The sequence below is a fragment of the Mobula birostris genome, chromosome 19 (genome assembly GCF_030028105.1).
Source record: "Mobula birostris isolate sMobBir1 chromosome 19, sMobBir1.hap1, whole genome shotgun sequence".
NCBI classification, from domain to species: Eukaryota; Metazoa; Chordata; class Chondrichthyes; order Myliobatiformes; family Myliobatidae; genus Mobula; species Mobula birostris.
Window position 1 is genome coordinate 854,326 of NC_092388.1, and position 18,081 is coordinate 872,406.

Consider the following 18,081-nt stretch of genomic DNA (forward strand, 5'->3'; position numbering starts at 1 on the left):
GATATGGACCACGACCTCTGGCTGCTCACCCTCACACTTAGAATGCTGTGGGTTCCATCTGAGATGTCCCAGACCCTGGCACCCAGGAGGTAACAAACTATCCTGGAATCCCATGCACCGCAGAACCTCCTTTCTATTCCCCTAACCAACGAATCCCCATCACTACAGCTTGCCTCTTCTTCTCCTGTCCTTTCTGAGTGACAGAGCCAGACTCAGAGCCATGGACCTGACCTCTGTGGCTTTCTTCTCCTAGGTTCCTTCCCCCCAACAGTATCCAAAGCAGTACAACTGTAGTTGAGGGGAACAGCCACAGCACCGGCTGCCTACCACCTTTCCCCCTCCTAATGCTCACCGAGTTACCTCCATCCTGCAACTTGGGTGTAATTATTTCCCTGTATGTCCTGTCTATCAACCCATCAGCCTCCCAAATTATCTGCAATTCATCCATTTCCATTTCCAGCTCCAACTCCATGCCATGGTCTGTTAGAAGCTGCAGCTGGATGCTCTTCTTGCGGGTGTAGTCTCAGGGACACTGGAGGCCGCCCTGCCTTCCCACATCCTGCAAAAGGAGCATTCCACTGTCCTGCCTGGCATCCTAATGCTCTAAATGTTATGCTGTGCTTAATCTCTACTGTTCTATTTTCCAGATCAAATATCAATCTATAGGAATTAGTTTTATTACATCCTCAAGCAGAATTTTAAAAAAATTGAAAATCTTTGTTAATGGGACAAATAATAATTAGTAGTTTTTAATGTTTTAACCTTTACAGACAATTTTACAAATGATCATGATAAACCAATTATCAGACTTAACTCGTAGAATGAATACGCTTGGTCTGTAGTTTATTTTGCAATGAGAAACATGCAAATTAATACATTTATTTATTTATTTATTTACTTGGATACAGGCAGAACAGACCCTCCGAGCCTCGCCGCCCAGCAATCCCTTGATTTAATCCAAGCCTAATCATGGGACAATTTACAATGACCAAACCCTCATCCTCACAGGGAGAAAGTACAAACTCGTTACAGGCCACGGCAGCAATTGAACCCGGGATGTCTGTACTATCGTGGTGCCCTTGCAGATTGTGCAAGAAACTAGTCACATCCACTCTATTCAAAATATGTTAGTTTTCACAATGCAGGGTGATATCATCTTGTAAATGGAACTATGACGAGTAAATAGAGCCAAAGATTTGGAAACCTTTATAAATATACTTTACCTTATAGTAAACTTAGGTACTAATAGTGTAAAGCAATGTTGTTGAATTTTCTTAATACTGATCTACAGTTTTGTAAAAACAAGCAAGTAAATATATAATTCTGTAACATTTCTGCATAAGCTATTTTCAATGCTGCAGTAACATAGCATGTTAAGGAAAAAGTACATTTTAGAAGATGACTTTGTATTAATTCAATAGTATTATGTACTTTGTCTGGGGCTATTTCAAATGCAGATCAGTGTTACACCAGCAGTCTGACCCCAACCAATATGCTCAAGTCTTCATATTGGACCTTGCACCTTACTTTTCTGTTTCACATGAACGATCACCACCATTTGCTTCTTCACAACTGCTGGTCTGAGTTTTGGACCACTTCCCTCATTTAGCAGACCCCAAAGACACGGGTCCGTAGGGGTTGGCATTAGTCAGTAGGAATGCCGTAGGGCTGGGGGAGTATCACTATTCCTCCTGACTCCAATTCTTACACTTCATCTGTGTCAGGAATGTGAATGGATAAGTTCAAAGTAAATTTATAATCGAAGTACATATATGTCACCATATACAATTCTGAGATTCATTTTCTTGCAGGCATGCTCAGTGAACCCAAGAACCATATTCCAATCAATAAAAGACCACACTCATCAGGGCTGACAAACAACCAATGTGCAAAACACAAGAAAATGTGCTCAGTGTTGGGGAGGGCTTTACCCACGTGGAGTGGGCCACAGCCACGACTTTTTGCAGGATTTTCCATTTAAGGGCATTGGTGTTTGCATGGCAGGCTGTGATGCAGCCAGTCAAAGTACTCTCCACTACACATCTATAGAAGTTTGTCAAAGTATTAGACAATACCTAAGGCTAAACTAGTTTCTTGGAAGTGATCATTTAAGTAGCATTCGACCCCTGCATTACCAAAGCAATCACCTTGAGAATATTTGGAACACAAGACATATGCTTGCAAAATATATCCTCTTGTTTAATATTGCTTAATTTTACAGTTTTGCTTACCTTTAAACTGGATACTCTTGTCAGGATAAAACTGAATGATTTTTGCTATGCAATTCATAACTAATATGCAAATATTTTAGTATTCTCTGGCACGCTGAGTGGATTTCCTCTGCTTGTGAATAAGAGTGAACTTAAAAAAATTTCCTTCTTTTTCTGAGCCAATGCCCACTTCCCTCTTTGATCCTGTTGACTTTTCTTTCAGGAGGAAAGGTTGTGGCTCACTTGGGGAATGATGGACCTGCTCTGGTCAGAGCAAATGTAACGTTCAGTCTGGTGCTAGAACTACCTAGGTGTCAAAAGGAGGATGATAGCGGTGACATCATTTATGATAGAAACTGCAAAAATGGTAAATTTACACTTCACACGTAACGTATACAATAAATGTGCGGTCAGTCAGTGGCTTCAAACAACCTAATGGAATTGTGCAAGGAAAGTGCTCTCAGAGCACTGACCCAGAACTTGGTGCCACATTTTGTAGTTTGTGCAACCCCAATAATTCATCTGAAATACAAGACCAAATATTCTATGTTTCTAGAATATATAAAAATCCAAAAAGGGATGGAATTGTTTCTGAGCAGACATTCTTTAACACTTGAAAATGCAGACTAAAAGCAATTTGAAACATTGTCTTTGAAGGGGTTTTATAATTCTGAATTAAATGTTTAAGCTTCTTGGCCAGTTCTACAAATTACCCTGATTACTAATAATTCAAATATACTACAGAATGGAAATAATACTATTCATGGTGACTAGCAAAATGCAAACTAAAAGCTTCATGTTAGAAGTTAACCAAGTTATATTTGAGGAGTGCAATGAGGCCCAAATCCTTGTGTCTTTTAGTAAGACAGCTATTTGCAAAGCATGAGGAAGAGTGGTTGTGGAACAGATTGATGCTTGCATCACAACAGTCCTCATGCTGGGGACCTGTGGTGTGTCTAGGAAATTGCCACCACCAGATAGGTGTTCCAATCCCCTTCCTTTTCCACGTTTCAAAGGGACTGCAGCCTTTGTGACTTCCTGGCCCTCACTTCCATCCCAGTAGTGCTCCCATCTTGTGGCACTTTTCCATGTAACCCCAGAAAGTGCATACCTGTCCTTTCAACTTTTCCAAGAGCTATTCCTGAACCTGCAACTTCTACCTTCGGAAGTTCAAGGGCAGAAGATGCATGAGATCACCATCACCAGCACAGATTTCAGTCCAATCACACACCATCCTCATTTGGAGTGCCTTCAACCAGGTGGACTGCAGCTACTCCAGAGAACTGAGGATGTGTATAAAGGCAGTCTCTTCTGGTGTCCCCCTCCAATCAAACCCAGACCAATAGATTACTGATCATCAGTGAGAGCTCCATTGAGGATCAGAGCTTATTTATCTATCATATGATGAATAAGTTACAAATGTATAAATGTTCATGTGTGTCCCCTGCTCAATGTGCTCAACTAGTCTGTAGTAAGCCAATACCACAGAAAAAGGTTTCTAGCTAATGTTTTCCCAGTCTAACAGAGATCTTAAATGGTTCAGTTCTAAAGGACTGTTATCTGTACATGCCTGTTACTTTGAGCATAACCCTGGAGTATTGGCTGAGTAAACTAAAGGAGCAACAGAAAATGGAAAACTGTCTCAACACCCTTAGCATAAAGGAGAAATAAAATCATAATGGCTTTCTTTGTCCATACCAACATGTACCTTTCCAAGTACAGGTAAACCAAGTTGCAGGGGAGGACATCGGGCAATTCCTGGCAACAGACAAGGTACTTAAGTTATCAGTTAGTACAAACAAAATCATTAACGTAGATTGAAGCAGATGCTTATACATTTAAAGTGACAGCTGGTGTTGTGGTCATGATTTACGTAGAACCATCAAGGTGGCAAAACGGCAACACGGACAAAATCCAGTCACAGTTCTGCGACAATGACACACGCAGAGTATGACAAGGACTGCACAACATCACAGACTTCAAGAGGAAATGGCGCAATACAGCCAACGTTGCCGCTTCACTCCCAAATGAGCTAAATGTTGTTTACACTCGATTTGAGGTTGGTAGAACTGAACCCGAGGAGAGCCGCCAACAAGACCTGCTCCTTGGTCATCTCCGAGGCTGAGGTACGTTGAACATCCGAACGTGTCAACAGCGCAATGCAGCGGGGCCGAATGGCGTCCCAGGGCACGTAGTCAAAGAGAGTGCGGAACAGCTGGCTGGTGTGTTATGGACAGTTTTAATCATTCCCTGTCCCACTGTGTAGTGCCCTCCTGTTTCAAATCATCCAACATTGTCTTTATATCTAAGAAACCCCAAGTAGCATGCCTGAACGATTGGCGCCCTGTTGTACTCACCTCAATTAGAGGCTGGTTAAAGACTACATCTGCAGTACACTACCCGCCACACAGGACCCCTACAATTTGCCTACTGACAGAACCTGTCTACCAATGAAGCCATAGCCACAGCCCTGCACCGCATCCTCACTCACCTGGAGAAGAGGGAGGCTTATGTTAGAATACTGTTCCTGGACTACAGTTCGGCATTCAACACCATAATTCCCTCCAGACTTGACAGGAAGCTCAGAGACCTCGGCCTGCTCCCACCTTGTGCAGCTGGATCCTGAACCCTATCGGATCGCCAACGGGTGGTAAGGATGTGCTCCCTCACCTCTGCCCCTCTGACCCTCAACACAGGTGACTTCAAGGGTTGTGTTTTGAGTCCCTTTCTCTACTCCCTTTACATCCATGACTTGATCAGCCTTATTTCTAGTGGTGATGAGACAGCCTACAGAGGAGAGATTGACACCCTGACACAGTGGTGCCAAGAAAACAACCTCTCCCTCAATGTCCAAAGAAACAAAAGAGCAGGTTATGGATAACAGGAAGAACAGAGACAGGCTTAGCCCAATCAACATCAATGGGTCTGCAGTCGAGAGGGTGAGTAGTTTCAAATTCCTCTGTATACACATCACCGAAGATCTCACCTGGACTGTACACACCAGCTTTCTGGCAAAAAAAAAGCACAACAGCGTCTCTTCCATCTCAGGCAACTGAAGAAGTTTGGCATGAGCCCCCAAATCCTCAAGAGAGTCTACAGGGGCACCATTGGGAGCACATCTGTGGACGTGAACTTCCCTCAGCTGAGGACATTTATCGCAGCAGATGCAGAAAGAAGGCCTGGAAGATCACTGGGGACACCAGTCACCCCAACGGTTCCAGCTGCTTCTGTCTGGCAAGTATACCGCAGCATTAAAGCCAGGACCAACAGGCTATTGGACAGCTTCTTTCTACAAGCCATTAGACTTTTAAATTCACATGTCTACATTGCGACAAAGTCATAAAACAAAGAATTTTGTTCCCTCATGTTGTGGGATGGATGTAAGATTTAAATAAATTCTACATACTGCAATGTACAATATTGAATAAACTTTCACAATCAGTAGATAACAACTACTCTGATAATGAGAGAAATATGTTCTTATTGGGACCTACTAAAAAGGTCTTTGGTCTTGCAACTACAACTCTCACCATCTTTTTCAGACAAATAGTTTATTTTTTTATAGTTGATCAATTAATTCTAATATCAGGAGGAGCCTTGCTCCATTAGTTAGGCCAACTCTTAACAACTGAGGCAAATAAGATCTTTCCCACACTTGGGAATGAAAAACAAATCTCATCTATTTTCCCTGAAGGACAAATAGGAATCTTAAGGTGACAATGGAACAATGACATGATTTGCCAAGTTAGTTTTATACTCCACATTGTTGATTGGTTTGATGCAAACTATTAACGGAGAATATGATTCGAAAATGATTAATCTGGTAGGTATATTTCTGAGTGTACTGTAATTAGCAGTGACTTTTCCTCAGATGGTTCAGTTCATTCTTTCATATGACAGCATCATCTCGCAGTGACTCCTATTTCTGATTTGACCCGAAATGATAGAGCGGAGGAAGGGGAAAACAGAAATAAATCTAAGATAGTGAGCAGTAAAGATGTCAGGAAAGACAGGCAGGTGATGGGGCAAATTTGTAGACATTGAGATGAGTTGCAGTGCAATAAAGTTGCAGTGAAATCAAAGCAAAAAGTATCAAATACTGGTCTTAAGGTTTTATATTTAAATACATGCAGCATAAGGAATAAGGTGGATGATCTTGTCGTACAGGTACAGATTGGCAGGTATGATATTGTGGCCATCACTGAGACCTGGCTAAAGGATGCATGTCTCTGGGAGCTGAACGTCCAAGGATACACAATGTATCGGAAGGATAGGAAGGTAGGCAGAGGGGGAGGCGTGGCTTTATTGGTAAGAAATGACATTAAATCATTAGAAAGAGGTGATATAGGATCAGAAGGTTCAGAATCTTTATGGGTTGAGCTAAGGAATAGCAGGGGTAAAAAGACCCCGATGGCAGTTATTTATAGGCCTCCAAACAGCTGCAGGGATGTGGACTACAAATTACAACAGGAAATAGAAAAGGCTTGTCAGAAGGACAGTGTTATGATAATTGTGGGGGATTTTAACATGCGAGTGGATTGGGAAAATCAGGTCAGCACTGGATCTCAAGAGAGAGAATTTGTAGAATGTCTGCGAGATGGCTTTTTAGAACAGCTTGTTGTTGGGCCCGCTAGGGGATCGGCTGTACTGGATTGGGTATTGTGTAATGAACCAGAGGTGATTAGAGAGATTGAGGTGAAGGAACCCTTAGAAGTCAGTGATCATAACATGATTGAGTTCACTGTGAAATTAGAAAAAGAGAAGCCGAAATCTGATGTGTCGGTATTTCAGTGGAGTAAAGGAAATTACACTGGCATGAGAGAGGAACTGGCCAAAGTTGACTGGAAAGGGACACTGGCAGGAAAGACAGCAGAGCAGCAGTGGCTGGAGTTTATGCGAGAAATGAGGAATGTGCGAGACAGGTATAATCCAAAAAAGAAGAAATTTTTGAGTGGAAAAAGGATGCAACCGTGGTTGACAAGAGAAGTCAAAGCCAAAGTTAAAGCAAAGGAGAGGGCATAGAAGGAAGCAAAAATTAGTGGGAAGACAGAGGATTGGGAAGTTTTTAAAACCTTACAAAAGGAAACCAAGAAGGTCATTAAGAGAGAAAAGATTAACTATGAAAGGAAGCTAGCAAATAATATCAAAGAGGATACTAAAAGCTTTTTCAAGTATATAAAGAGTAAAAGACAGGTGAGAGTAGATATAGGACCGATAGAAAATGATACTGGAGAAATTATAATGGGAGATGAGGAGATGGCAGAGGAACTGAACGAGTATTTTGCATCAGTCTTCACTGAGGAAGACAGCAGTATACCGGACACTCAAGGGTGGCAGGGAAGAGAAGTGTGCGCAGTCACAATTACGGCAAAGAAAGTACTCAGGAAGCTGAATAGGCTAAAGGTAGATAAATCTCCTGGACCAGATGGAATGCACCCTCGTGTTCTGAAGGAAGTAGCTGTGGAGATTGCGGAGGCATTAGCGATGATCTTTCAAAAGTCGACAGATTCTGGCATGGTTCCGGAAGACTGGAAGATTGCAAATGTCACTCCGCTATTTAAGAAGGGGGCAAGGAAGCAAAAAGGAAATTATAGACCTGTTAGCTTGACATCGGTGGTTGGGAAGTTGTTGGAGTCAATTGTCAAGGATGAGGTTACGGAGTACCTGGAGGTATATGACAAGATAGGCAGAACTCAGCATGGATTCCTTAAAGGAAAATCCTGCCTGACAAACCTATTACAATTTTTTGAGGAAATTACCAGTAGGCTAGACAAGGGAGATGCAGTGGATGTTGTGTATTTGGATTTTCAGAAGGCCTTTGACAAGGTGCCAGACATGAGGCTACTTAACAAGATAAGAGCCCATGGAATTACGGGAAAGTTACATACGTGGATAGAGCGTTGGCTGATTGGCAGGAAACAGAGAGTGGGAATAAAGGTATCCTATTTGGTTGGCTGCCGGTTACCAGTGGTGTTCCACAGGGATCAGTGTCGGGGCCGCTTCTTTTTACATTGTACATCAATGATTTGGATTATGGAATAGATGGCTTTGTGGCTAAGTTTGCTGACGATACGAAGATAGGTGGGGGGGCCGGTAGTGCTGAGGAAATGGAGAGTCTGCAGAGAGACTTGGATAGATTGGAAGAATGGGCAGAGAAGTGGCAAATGAAGTACAATGTTGGAAAGTGTATGGTTATGCACTTTGGCAGAAAAAATAAACGGGCAGACTATTATTTAAATGGGGAAATAATTCAAAGTTCTGAGATGCAACGGGACTTGAGAGTCCTCGTACAGGATATCCTTAAAGTTAACCTCCAGGTTGAGTCAGTAGTGAAGAAGGCGAATGCAATGTTGGCATTCATTTCTAGAGGAATAGAGTATAGGAGCAGGGATGTGATGTTGAAGTTCTATAAGGCGCTGGTGAGACCTCACTTGGAGTACCGTGGGAAGTTTTGGTCTCCTTATTTAAGAAAGAATGTGCTGACATTAGAGACGGTACAGAGAAGATTCAATAGAATGATTCCAGGAATGAGAGGGTTAACATATGAGGAACGTTTGTCTGCTCTTGGACTGTATTCCTTGGAGTTTAGAAGAATGAGGGGAGACCTCATAGAAACATTTCGAATGTTAAAAGGCATGGACAGAGTGGATGTGGCAAAGTTGTTTCCCATGATGGGGGAGCCTAGTACGAGAGGGCATGACTTCAGGATTGAAGGGCGCCCATTCAGAACAGAAATGCGAAGAAATTTTTTTAGTCGGTGGGTGGTGAATCTGTGGAATTTGCTGCCACAGGCAGCAGTGGAGGCCAAGTCATTGGGTGTATTTAAGGGTGTATTGATAGATATCTGAGTAGCCAGGGCATCAAAGGTTATGGTGAGAAGGTGGGGGAGTGGGACTAAATGGGAGAATGGATCAGCTCATGATAAAATGGCACAGCAGACTCGATGGGCCGAATGGCCTACTTCTGCTCCTTTGTCTTATGATCTTATGGTCTTATGGTCACAATGAAAATCAGATGACTTTTAAAATGTTTTATTTTGTAGGTATTCAACAAGATACTTTAATGATAAAATCATGCTGATTTATAACAATTCATAACTTTTCTGTCATGTGGAGATCTAAAGAATAACATTTTGTTTTATTGAAAGACGTGCGTAGATTTCTAAAGATGACACATGAATGGTACTAACAAAACCTTTTATTTTTCAGTATCTATATTCTTTCCGGGTCAATACGTGTATAACTGGACTTCCTGGATTGATGACTATGGTTGGTTTAACTGCACCAAATTTTCCAACTGTAACATCTTCCCAGATGGACAAATCTTTCCCAGACAATTAGACTGGAGACGCAGAAATTTTGTTTATATTTGGCACACGCAAGGTGAGTACAAAAACATTTCCTTCAAGTCTCTAATTATTCCCTTGAGATAACCTCCTAAATAAAACTGTTTGATATTCAGGCCAATACTATCAAAGAACTGGGGGCACCAGTATGACCCTTTCAATCAATACGACCAACATCACTCTTGGTGACCATTTGATGGAGGTGTCTGTTTATCGAAGAGATCATCACAGAAGAAAATACACCCCCATTGCAATGGCAAGTGACCCATACACTGTTACAGGTGAGTTTGAGATGTCCGCCATCGGCCCATCGATGACCCGTTCTTCTGAATTCCAGCGAGTATAGTCTCAGATGACTCAATTTCCTTACTCAAGTACAGAGGCCAGGTCTGCATGCAAGTCAAGTCGTCACTTTTTATTGTTATTTCGACCATAACTGCTAGTACAGTACACAGTAAAAATGAGACAACATTTTTCAGGACCATGGTGCTACATGAACAGTACAAAAACTACACTGAACTACGTAAAACAACACAAAACTACACTAGACTACAGACAAAAGGAATTCTGCAGATGCTGGAAATTCAAGCAACACACATCAAAGTTGCTGGTGAACGCAGCAGGCCAGGCAGCATCTGTAGGAAGAGGTGCAGTCGACGTTTCAGGCCGAGACCCTTCGTCAGGACTGACTACAGACCTACCCAGGACTGCATAAAGTGCACAAAACAGTGCAGGCATTACAATAAATAATTAACAAGACAATAGGCACAGTAGAGGGCAGTAGGTTGGTGTCAGTCCAGGCTCTGGGTGTTAAGGAGTCTGATGGCTTAGGGGAAGAAACTGTTACGTAGTCTGGTCGTGAGAGCTCGAATGCTTCGGTGCCTTTTGCAAGATGGCAGGAGGGAGAAGAGTTTGTATGAGGGGTGTGTGGGGTCCTTCATAATGCTGTTTGCTTTACGGATGCAGTGTGTGGTGTAAATGTCTCTAATGGCGGGAGAAAAGACCCCGATGATCTTCTCTGCTGACCTCACTATCCACTCCAGTTGTGACCTCACCAGTACCCTGTACAGTTGTAGCATTATCTCCCTGCTCTTAAATTCATTCTCTGTAGCAATGAAGGCCATAGCATTCCATTTGCTTTTTTGTTAAACTGTTGCACCTGCAAACCAACCTTTTGTGATTCACACACAAACACTACCGAGTCCCTCTGCACAACAGCATGCTGCAATCTTTCATCATTGAAATAATAATCTGAACTCACATTTACCAGCATTGTATTCTATCTGTTAGACCCTTGCTCACTCACTTAATCTAAATGTATCTCTCTGAAGTCTCTCCACATCCTCTGCACAATTTTCTTTTCCACTCAATTTAGTGTCATTAGCAAACTTTGATACACTACACTCCATCCCCTCTTCCAAATCACTAATGTATATTGTGAACTGTTGCGTAAATTTTAAGTGTATAATTTCACTCATCTCAACTCTGAACTGATTCCACAATCAATGGTCTCACTTTCAAGGACCCTACATCTCATGCTCTCAGTATTACCTATCTTTCTATTGATCTATCTGTCTACCTGTGATCTACAGCATCTACCATCTATCTATCAATTATCTATCTATTTATCTGTCTATTGTTTGATTTTTTTGTGCGTTTGCACAGTCTTTTTCACATTGCGTGTTTGTCAGTCTTTGTGTATAGTTTTTACTGTCTCTCCTGTATTTCTTTATTCTACTGAAATGCCTGCAAGAAAATGAATCTCAGGGTAGCAGATGGCAACATATACATATCTCGATAATAAACTTGCTTTGAACTTTGAAGTGGCAAGGCCAGCATGTATAGTCAGGGCCCAGACTGTGAACTGCCTTCTTAAAACAGTGTAGACTGACTGTTGAAGGAATTCAGCAATAAAGGAGAATAGAGTTAGGTCTGGAGAGTATAATGAAGAATGGAGAGTAACCTGGAGAGAATAATGAAAAATGGAGAATTATCCGGAGAGAATAATGAAGAATGAAGAGTGACCTGGAGAGAATAATGAAGAACAGAGAGTGACCCAGAGAGAATAATGAAGAATGGAGAGTAACCTGGAGAGAATAATGAAGAATGGAGAGTAACCTGGAGAGAATAATGAAGAATGGAGAATTATCCGGAGAGAATAATGAAGAATGGAGAGTGATCTGGAGAGAATAGTGTACGTATGTGCTGTCCCACAATTCTCCTGAAGAGAATCAGAATCCGGTTTGTTATCACCAGCATATGTTGTGAAATTTGTTAACTTAGCAGCAATATATAAAATAGGTAGAAAAAAATAAGTAAATCAATTACAATAAGTATATGTATAGTAAATAGATTAAAAATAGTGCAGAAATAATATAAAAAAAAGATGAGGTAGGGTTTATGGGTTCAATGTCCATTTAGGAATCGGATGGCAGAGGGGAAGAAGTTGTTCCTGAATCACTGAGTGTGTGCCTTTAGGCTTCTGTACCTCCTTCCTGATGGTAACAGTGAGAAGAGGGTATATTCTGGGTGACAGGGGTCTTTAATAATGGATGCTGCCTTTATGAGGCACCACTCCTTGAAGATGTCTTGGATACTACAAAGGCTAATATCCAAGATGGAACTGACTAATTTTACAACTTTCTGTAGCTTTTTTCGGTCCTGTGCAGCAGCCCCCACCCCATACCAGACAGTGATGCAGCTTGTCAGAATGCTCTCCATGGTACTTCTATAGAAGTTTTCAAGTGTTTTAGGTGACAAATCAAATCTCCTCAAACTCCTACTGAAATATGGTGCTATCTTGCCTTCTTTATCGCTGCATTGATATGTTGGGACCAGGTTAGATTCTCAGAGCCTTGATATCCAGGAACTTGAAATTGCTCACTCTCTCCACTTCTGGTCCTTCTATGGGAATTGGTTGGTGTTCCCTTGTCTTACCCTTCCTGAAGTCCACAATCAGTTTTTTCGTCTTACTGACATTGAGTGCCAGGTTGTTGCTGCAACACCACTCAACTAATCGGCATATCTCACTCCTGTACACTCTCCCATCTCCATCTGAAATTCTCCCAGCAAAGGTTGTATCATAAGCAAATTTATAGGTGGTATTTGAGCTATACCGAGCCACGTAGTCATGGGTATAGAAAGAGTAGAGCAGTGGGCTAAGCACACACCGCTGAGGTGCACCAGTGTTGATCATCAGCAAGGAGGAGATATTATCACCAATCCGCACAGATTGTGGTCTTCTGGTCAGGAAGTCGAGGATCCAATTACAGAGAGAGGTACAGAGGCCCAGGTTCTGTAGCTTATCAATCAGGACTGTGGGAATAATGGTGTAAGTCCTTAAGAGTAAGGACTTAAAAGATACTAGTTTAATTGGTTTCTGTAAATTGCTCTTAATTGTAGGTGAGTGATGGGAGAATCAGGATGGCATTAGTTGGCATGTAGAAGAGAATACAGCAAAACAAGTGGGAGAAAGGGTTAACTGGTCTTGCCCTGAAGGCCAATATAGACTCACTGAACAGAATGGCACAAGAAAATATGCCTGAGGTCAAAATATGGCCAACAGAATGACCTGACCCACATTGCCCTGGAAGGCCCCATTCAGATCAGAGGCAAATTGAATAGTGTTAAATGAGAGCTTCCAGGATTCTGACTGTAACACTTGTGCAGCACCAGTCTTATCCTGTGTGACTATTCGCTGAAGTCTTCAGAAAACCAAATTACACCAGGTGCTAGTAGGAATCAGAAGCCTCTAGGTATTGGAAGGAGGCAGTGAATAGAAACCACACACTTTTGGAAATGAGGTTTTGTTTTATAAGAAAAAAACAGTATGTACAAATATTTACATGAGCAAAATAATTCAAAATTCAAACATTCTGTTTAGGTTCCAAATCTTAGATATCAAACCACAACAAATTCTTTGTTAATTAGAATCAGTGATATTCATTAGAATAACCTTTGTTACTCCAGTTTATCTAACTAATTAGATCTGGTGTTATTTCCTATTTAAAAGTTTACAGACTAAACTTTCCTTCTTACTTATCCGTAGTTAGTTAGAAAACCAAATATAATTCCTATTCTTGAATATTATAGTTAACTTCAGTTTCAGTTCCAGGCAGTATACCTACAAGTTTAAATTCAAATTCAAAAATATATACACAGTTTAGCACTTTTCACAACAATTCTCCAACATCACAACTTTTAAACAAAGTAAATCTTATTCAGTAACTTATCAAAGTCTTTGCAAAAATAATCAGTTCTTGCAGAAAATCAAATTCGGATTCTTCCAATGAAGATAAACTTATACATCTAACAGTATGAAATCCTCTGCGTCATTATACCTTTCCTTCCCGCACTCCTCCTTCATCTGAATGGCTCGCCATCGTGTTTCTTGGATTTGTTGGAATGAAATAGTTTATCATCCACAGAAAGTCAATTTACAAACTTGCACAAAGCTTGACCAAATGCCTTGGTATGATTTTGCAGAATTGATTCCCGACTACACAGTAGGGATTTTGGAATTGTCCCTCCAGAGTCTCACCCTGAGGGTTTCAAGTTAGTAGGGTAAAAATACTCACTACTAATTCCACTCTTAACAGTTCATGCCTTCAGTTTCTAATCGTTGCTGCGCTTCTCTCCTGATCTATCCTGTGTCCAACCCACCCCGCCCTCCCAGAGCGTTCTTCCCCAAATTCTTTTTTTATATCAGTAAGCCTCGTTTTCATCCCTCCACAGGTAGAACTTCCTAACAATGCAAATTTGGATTTAATTAACCTGGGTTACATGACCCCAAAACACTGAAGAATAATTAGCATCCAAGAGAGAATGACATGCAATTTGAAGCAGGATTTAGAACTGAGAGTATTGCTGTCTTTGTTTCTCCTGTGGTAAAAATCACTGTGTAGCGCAGTGATGTTGTATTAACATCAGTAAAGATGAACAGTACACTTCCCTATCCTCGCCCTCGATTCCCACACCAATTAAATCTCCACCTATCCCAACTTTAAGCAAACTCAAGGATTCGGTTTCCACAACTTTCTGAGGCCAGGAATTCCAAAGACTCACAATCATTTCAGAAAAGATGTTCTCCCCATCTCAGTCTTAAATAGATATCCCTTTATTCTCAAATGGTCCCTTCTTGTTTTTGACTCCCATATGAGGAGAATGTACCCACAGCACTTACACATTTAGAATCCCCTAAGAAAAAAAATAATATCTTCTCCAATAAATTTCACTTAGTTCAAAGTCAAGTCATTTGACCTTTCCTTATCAGGCAATCTGTCTATAGCTAGATATAAATAACATTGAAAGAGTACAGAGAAAATTTGCAAGGATGTTGCTGGGATTGGAGGACCTGAGTTATAAGGAAAGATTGAATAGGTTAGAATTTTATTCCTTAGAAGAATGACAGGAGATTTGATAGAGATATACAAAATTATGAGGGGTATAGATAGGGTAAATCCATGTAGGCTTTTTCCACTGATGTTGAGTGGGACTACGACTGGAGGTCATGGATTAGGGGTGAAAGGTGAAAAGTTTAAGGGGAATGTGAGGTGAAACTTCCTCATTCGGAGGATCATGAGAGTGTGGAATGAGCTGTCAGCACAACTGGTGCATGCGAGCTCGATTCCATTGTTGAAGAGAGGTTTGGGTAGGGACATGGATGGTAGAGGTATGGAGGGCTATGGTCCGGGTGCAGCTCAATGGGAAGAGGCAGTTTAAATGATTTCAGCATGGACTAGATGGGCCGAAAGGCCTGTTTCTGTGGTGTATTTTTCTATGACTCTATGGCTGCCTTGAAGGATAATAAATCTTTTATTAAAAATAAGGGGACAAAAAATGCTAACCGTGTCTGGCTGTGCACAGTTGGTAAGTTCCTGGCTTTTGTCCTAAATAACCAAGCCTTTCTTTCATAATCATGACCTCCAGTGTTAGACCTTTTAGCCAGGGAAATCATCCACCTTATTAAACCTCCTGAGAATTTTGTATGTTTCAGTGAGGCCAACACTCATTTCTAAACTGAAGGGACTAGTGGCCAGCCTTCTCACTCCTTCATCATATGATAGACTGAGCACCCTAGGATCTAGTGAATTGTTAATGCAAGCCTGACAATACTAGAACATAGAATAGTACAGCACAGTACAGACCCTTCAGCCTACATTGTTGTGCTGACCCTCAAACCCTGCCTCCCATATAACCCCCCACCTTAAATTCCTCCATATACCTGTCTAGTAGTCTCCTAAATTTCACTAGTGTATCTGCCTCCACCACTGACTCAGGCAGTGCATTCCACACACCAACCACTCTCTGAGTAAAAAACCTTCCTCTAATATCCCTCTTGAACTTCCCACCCCTTACCTTAAAGCCATGTCCTCTTGTATTGAGCCGTGGTCACCTGGGGAAGAGGCGCTGGCTATCCACTCTATCTATTCCTCTTAATATCTTGTATATCTCTATCATGTCTCCTCTCATCCTCCTTCTCTCCAAAGAGTAAAGCCCTAGCTCCCTTAATCTCCCATACTCTCTAAACCAGGCAGCATCCTGGTAAATCTCCTCTGTACCCTTTCCAATGCTTCCACATCCTTCCTATAGTGAGGCGACCAGAACTGGACACAATACTCCAAGTATGGCCTAACCAGAGTTTTATAGAGTTGCATCATTACCTCACGACTCTTAAACTCTATCCCTCAATTTTTGAAAGCTAACACCCCATAAGCTTTCTTAACTACCCTATCTACCTGTGAGGCAACTTTCAGGGATCTGTGGACATGTACCCCCATATCCCTCAGCTCCTCCACACAACCAAGTATCCTGCCATTTACTTTGTCCTCTGCCTTGGAGTTTGTCCTTCCAAAGTGTACCACCTCACACTTCTCCAGGTTGAACTCCATCTGCCACTTCTCAGCCCACTACTGCAACCTACCAATGTCTCTCTGCAATCTTCGACAACCCTCTGCACTATCTACAACACCACCAACCTTTGTGTCGTCTGCAAACTTGCCAACCCACCCTTCTATCCCCACATCCAGGTCGTTAATAAAAATCACGAAAAGTAGAGGTCCCAGAACAGATCCTTGTGGGACACCACTAGTCACAACCCTCCAATTTCAATGTACTCCCTCCACCACCACCTTCTGCCTTCTGCAGACAAGCCAATTCTGAATCCACCTGGCCAAACTTCCCTGGATCCCATGCCTTCTAACTTTCTGAATAAGCCTACCACGTGGAACCTTGTCAAATGCCTTACTAAAATCCATATAGATCACATCCACTGCACTACCCTCATCTATATGCCTGGTCACCTCCTCAAAGAACTCTATCAGGCTTGTTAGACACGATCTGCCCTTCACAAAGCCATGCTGACTGTCCCTGATCAAACCATGATTCTCTAAATGCCTATAGATCCTATCCCTAAGAATTTTTTCCAACAGCTTTCCCACCACAGACGTAAGGCTCACTGGTCTATAATTACCCGGACTATCTCTACTACCTTTTTTGAACAAGGGGGCAACATTCGCCTCCCTCTAATCCTTTGGTACCATTCCATTAGACAACGAGGACATAAAGATCCTAGCCAGAGGCTCAGCAATTTCTTCCCTCACCTCGTGGAGCAGCCTGGGGAATATTCCGTCAGGCCCCGGGGACTTATCAGTCCTGATGTATTTTAACAACTCCAACACCTCCTCTCCCTTAATATCAACATGCTCCAGAACATCAACCTCACTCATATTGTCCTCACCGTCATCAAGTTCCCTCTCATTGGTGAATACTGAAGAGAAGTATTCATTGAGGACCTCGTTCACTTCCACAGCCTCCAGGCACATCTTCCCACCTTTATCTCCAATCGGTCCTACCTTCACTCCTGTCATCCTTTTTTTCTTCACATAATTGAAGAATGTCTTGGGGTTTTCCTTTACCCTACTTGCCAAGGTCCCCTTCTTGCTCTCCTCAGCCCCTTCTTAAGCTCCTTTCTTGCTACCCTATATTCCTCAATAGACTCACTTGTCACCCATGGTTCCTTCACCCTACCATTCTTTATCTTCCTTACCGTGTCATGGTCCCGTCTGGCAATCCTCCACCTTGCCATTTGCCTCAAGATTTGGGCCTCGATCACCTCATTTAGATTCCAATCATTCCCAAGTACCACTAACTACACGCACCTGCTTCCCATCAAACGGCAGGATAAAAACCCTGCGACCACAGCAAGAAGCTGCCAGCTCGTTGGTCAACTCTTGTGAGAGTAAACCTTGTTTCCTATTCCTGAGAACTGTCAGTTCTAAGCTTCGCATCGTCTCCTGGATATCGGCTCCCCATTTGCGGAGGTGCTACGCCTAACGACTCTGCCTCAGCCTCTGTGCCCTGCACTTGGGTTCGTTCCCAGCCACGCCCTTGCAACATACCGGGACAAATTTATCCCTAACATCCTGCAAGAGATCTCTAAACATCGACCACATGTCCATAGTACATTTCCCTGCAAAAACATCATCCCAATTCACACCCGCAAGTTCTATCTAGCCTTATAGCCTC

General features: G+C 42.1%; 1 protein-coding gene across 1 annotated transcript in view; it reads left to right on the forward strand.

Annotated features, from left to right (window-relative positions):
* gpnmb (glycoprotein (transmembrane) nmb) overlaps positions 1-18,081 on the forward strand; it is a gene marked incomplete at its 3' end in the record, with an annotated part of 89,480 nt that overhangs the window by 23,387 nt on the left and 48,012 nt on the right. Inside the window, exons 3-5 of the mRNA XM_072282985.1 lie at positions 2,434-2,577; positions 9,419-9,592; positions 9,672-9,836. Coding sequence (XP_072139086.1) covers positions 2,434-2,577; positions 9,419-9,592; positions 9,672-9,836 — 483 coding nt within the window. The remainder of the gene's footprint in view (positions 1-2,433; positions 2,578-9,418; positions 9,593-9,671; positions 9,837-18,081) is intronic.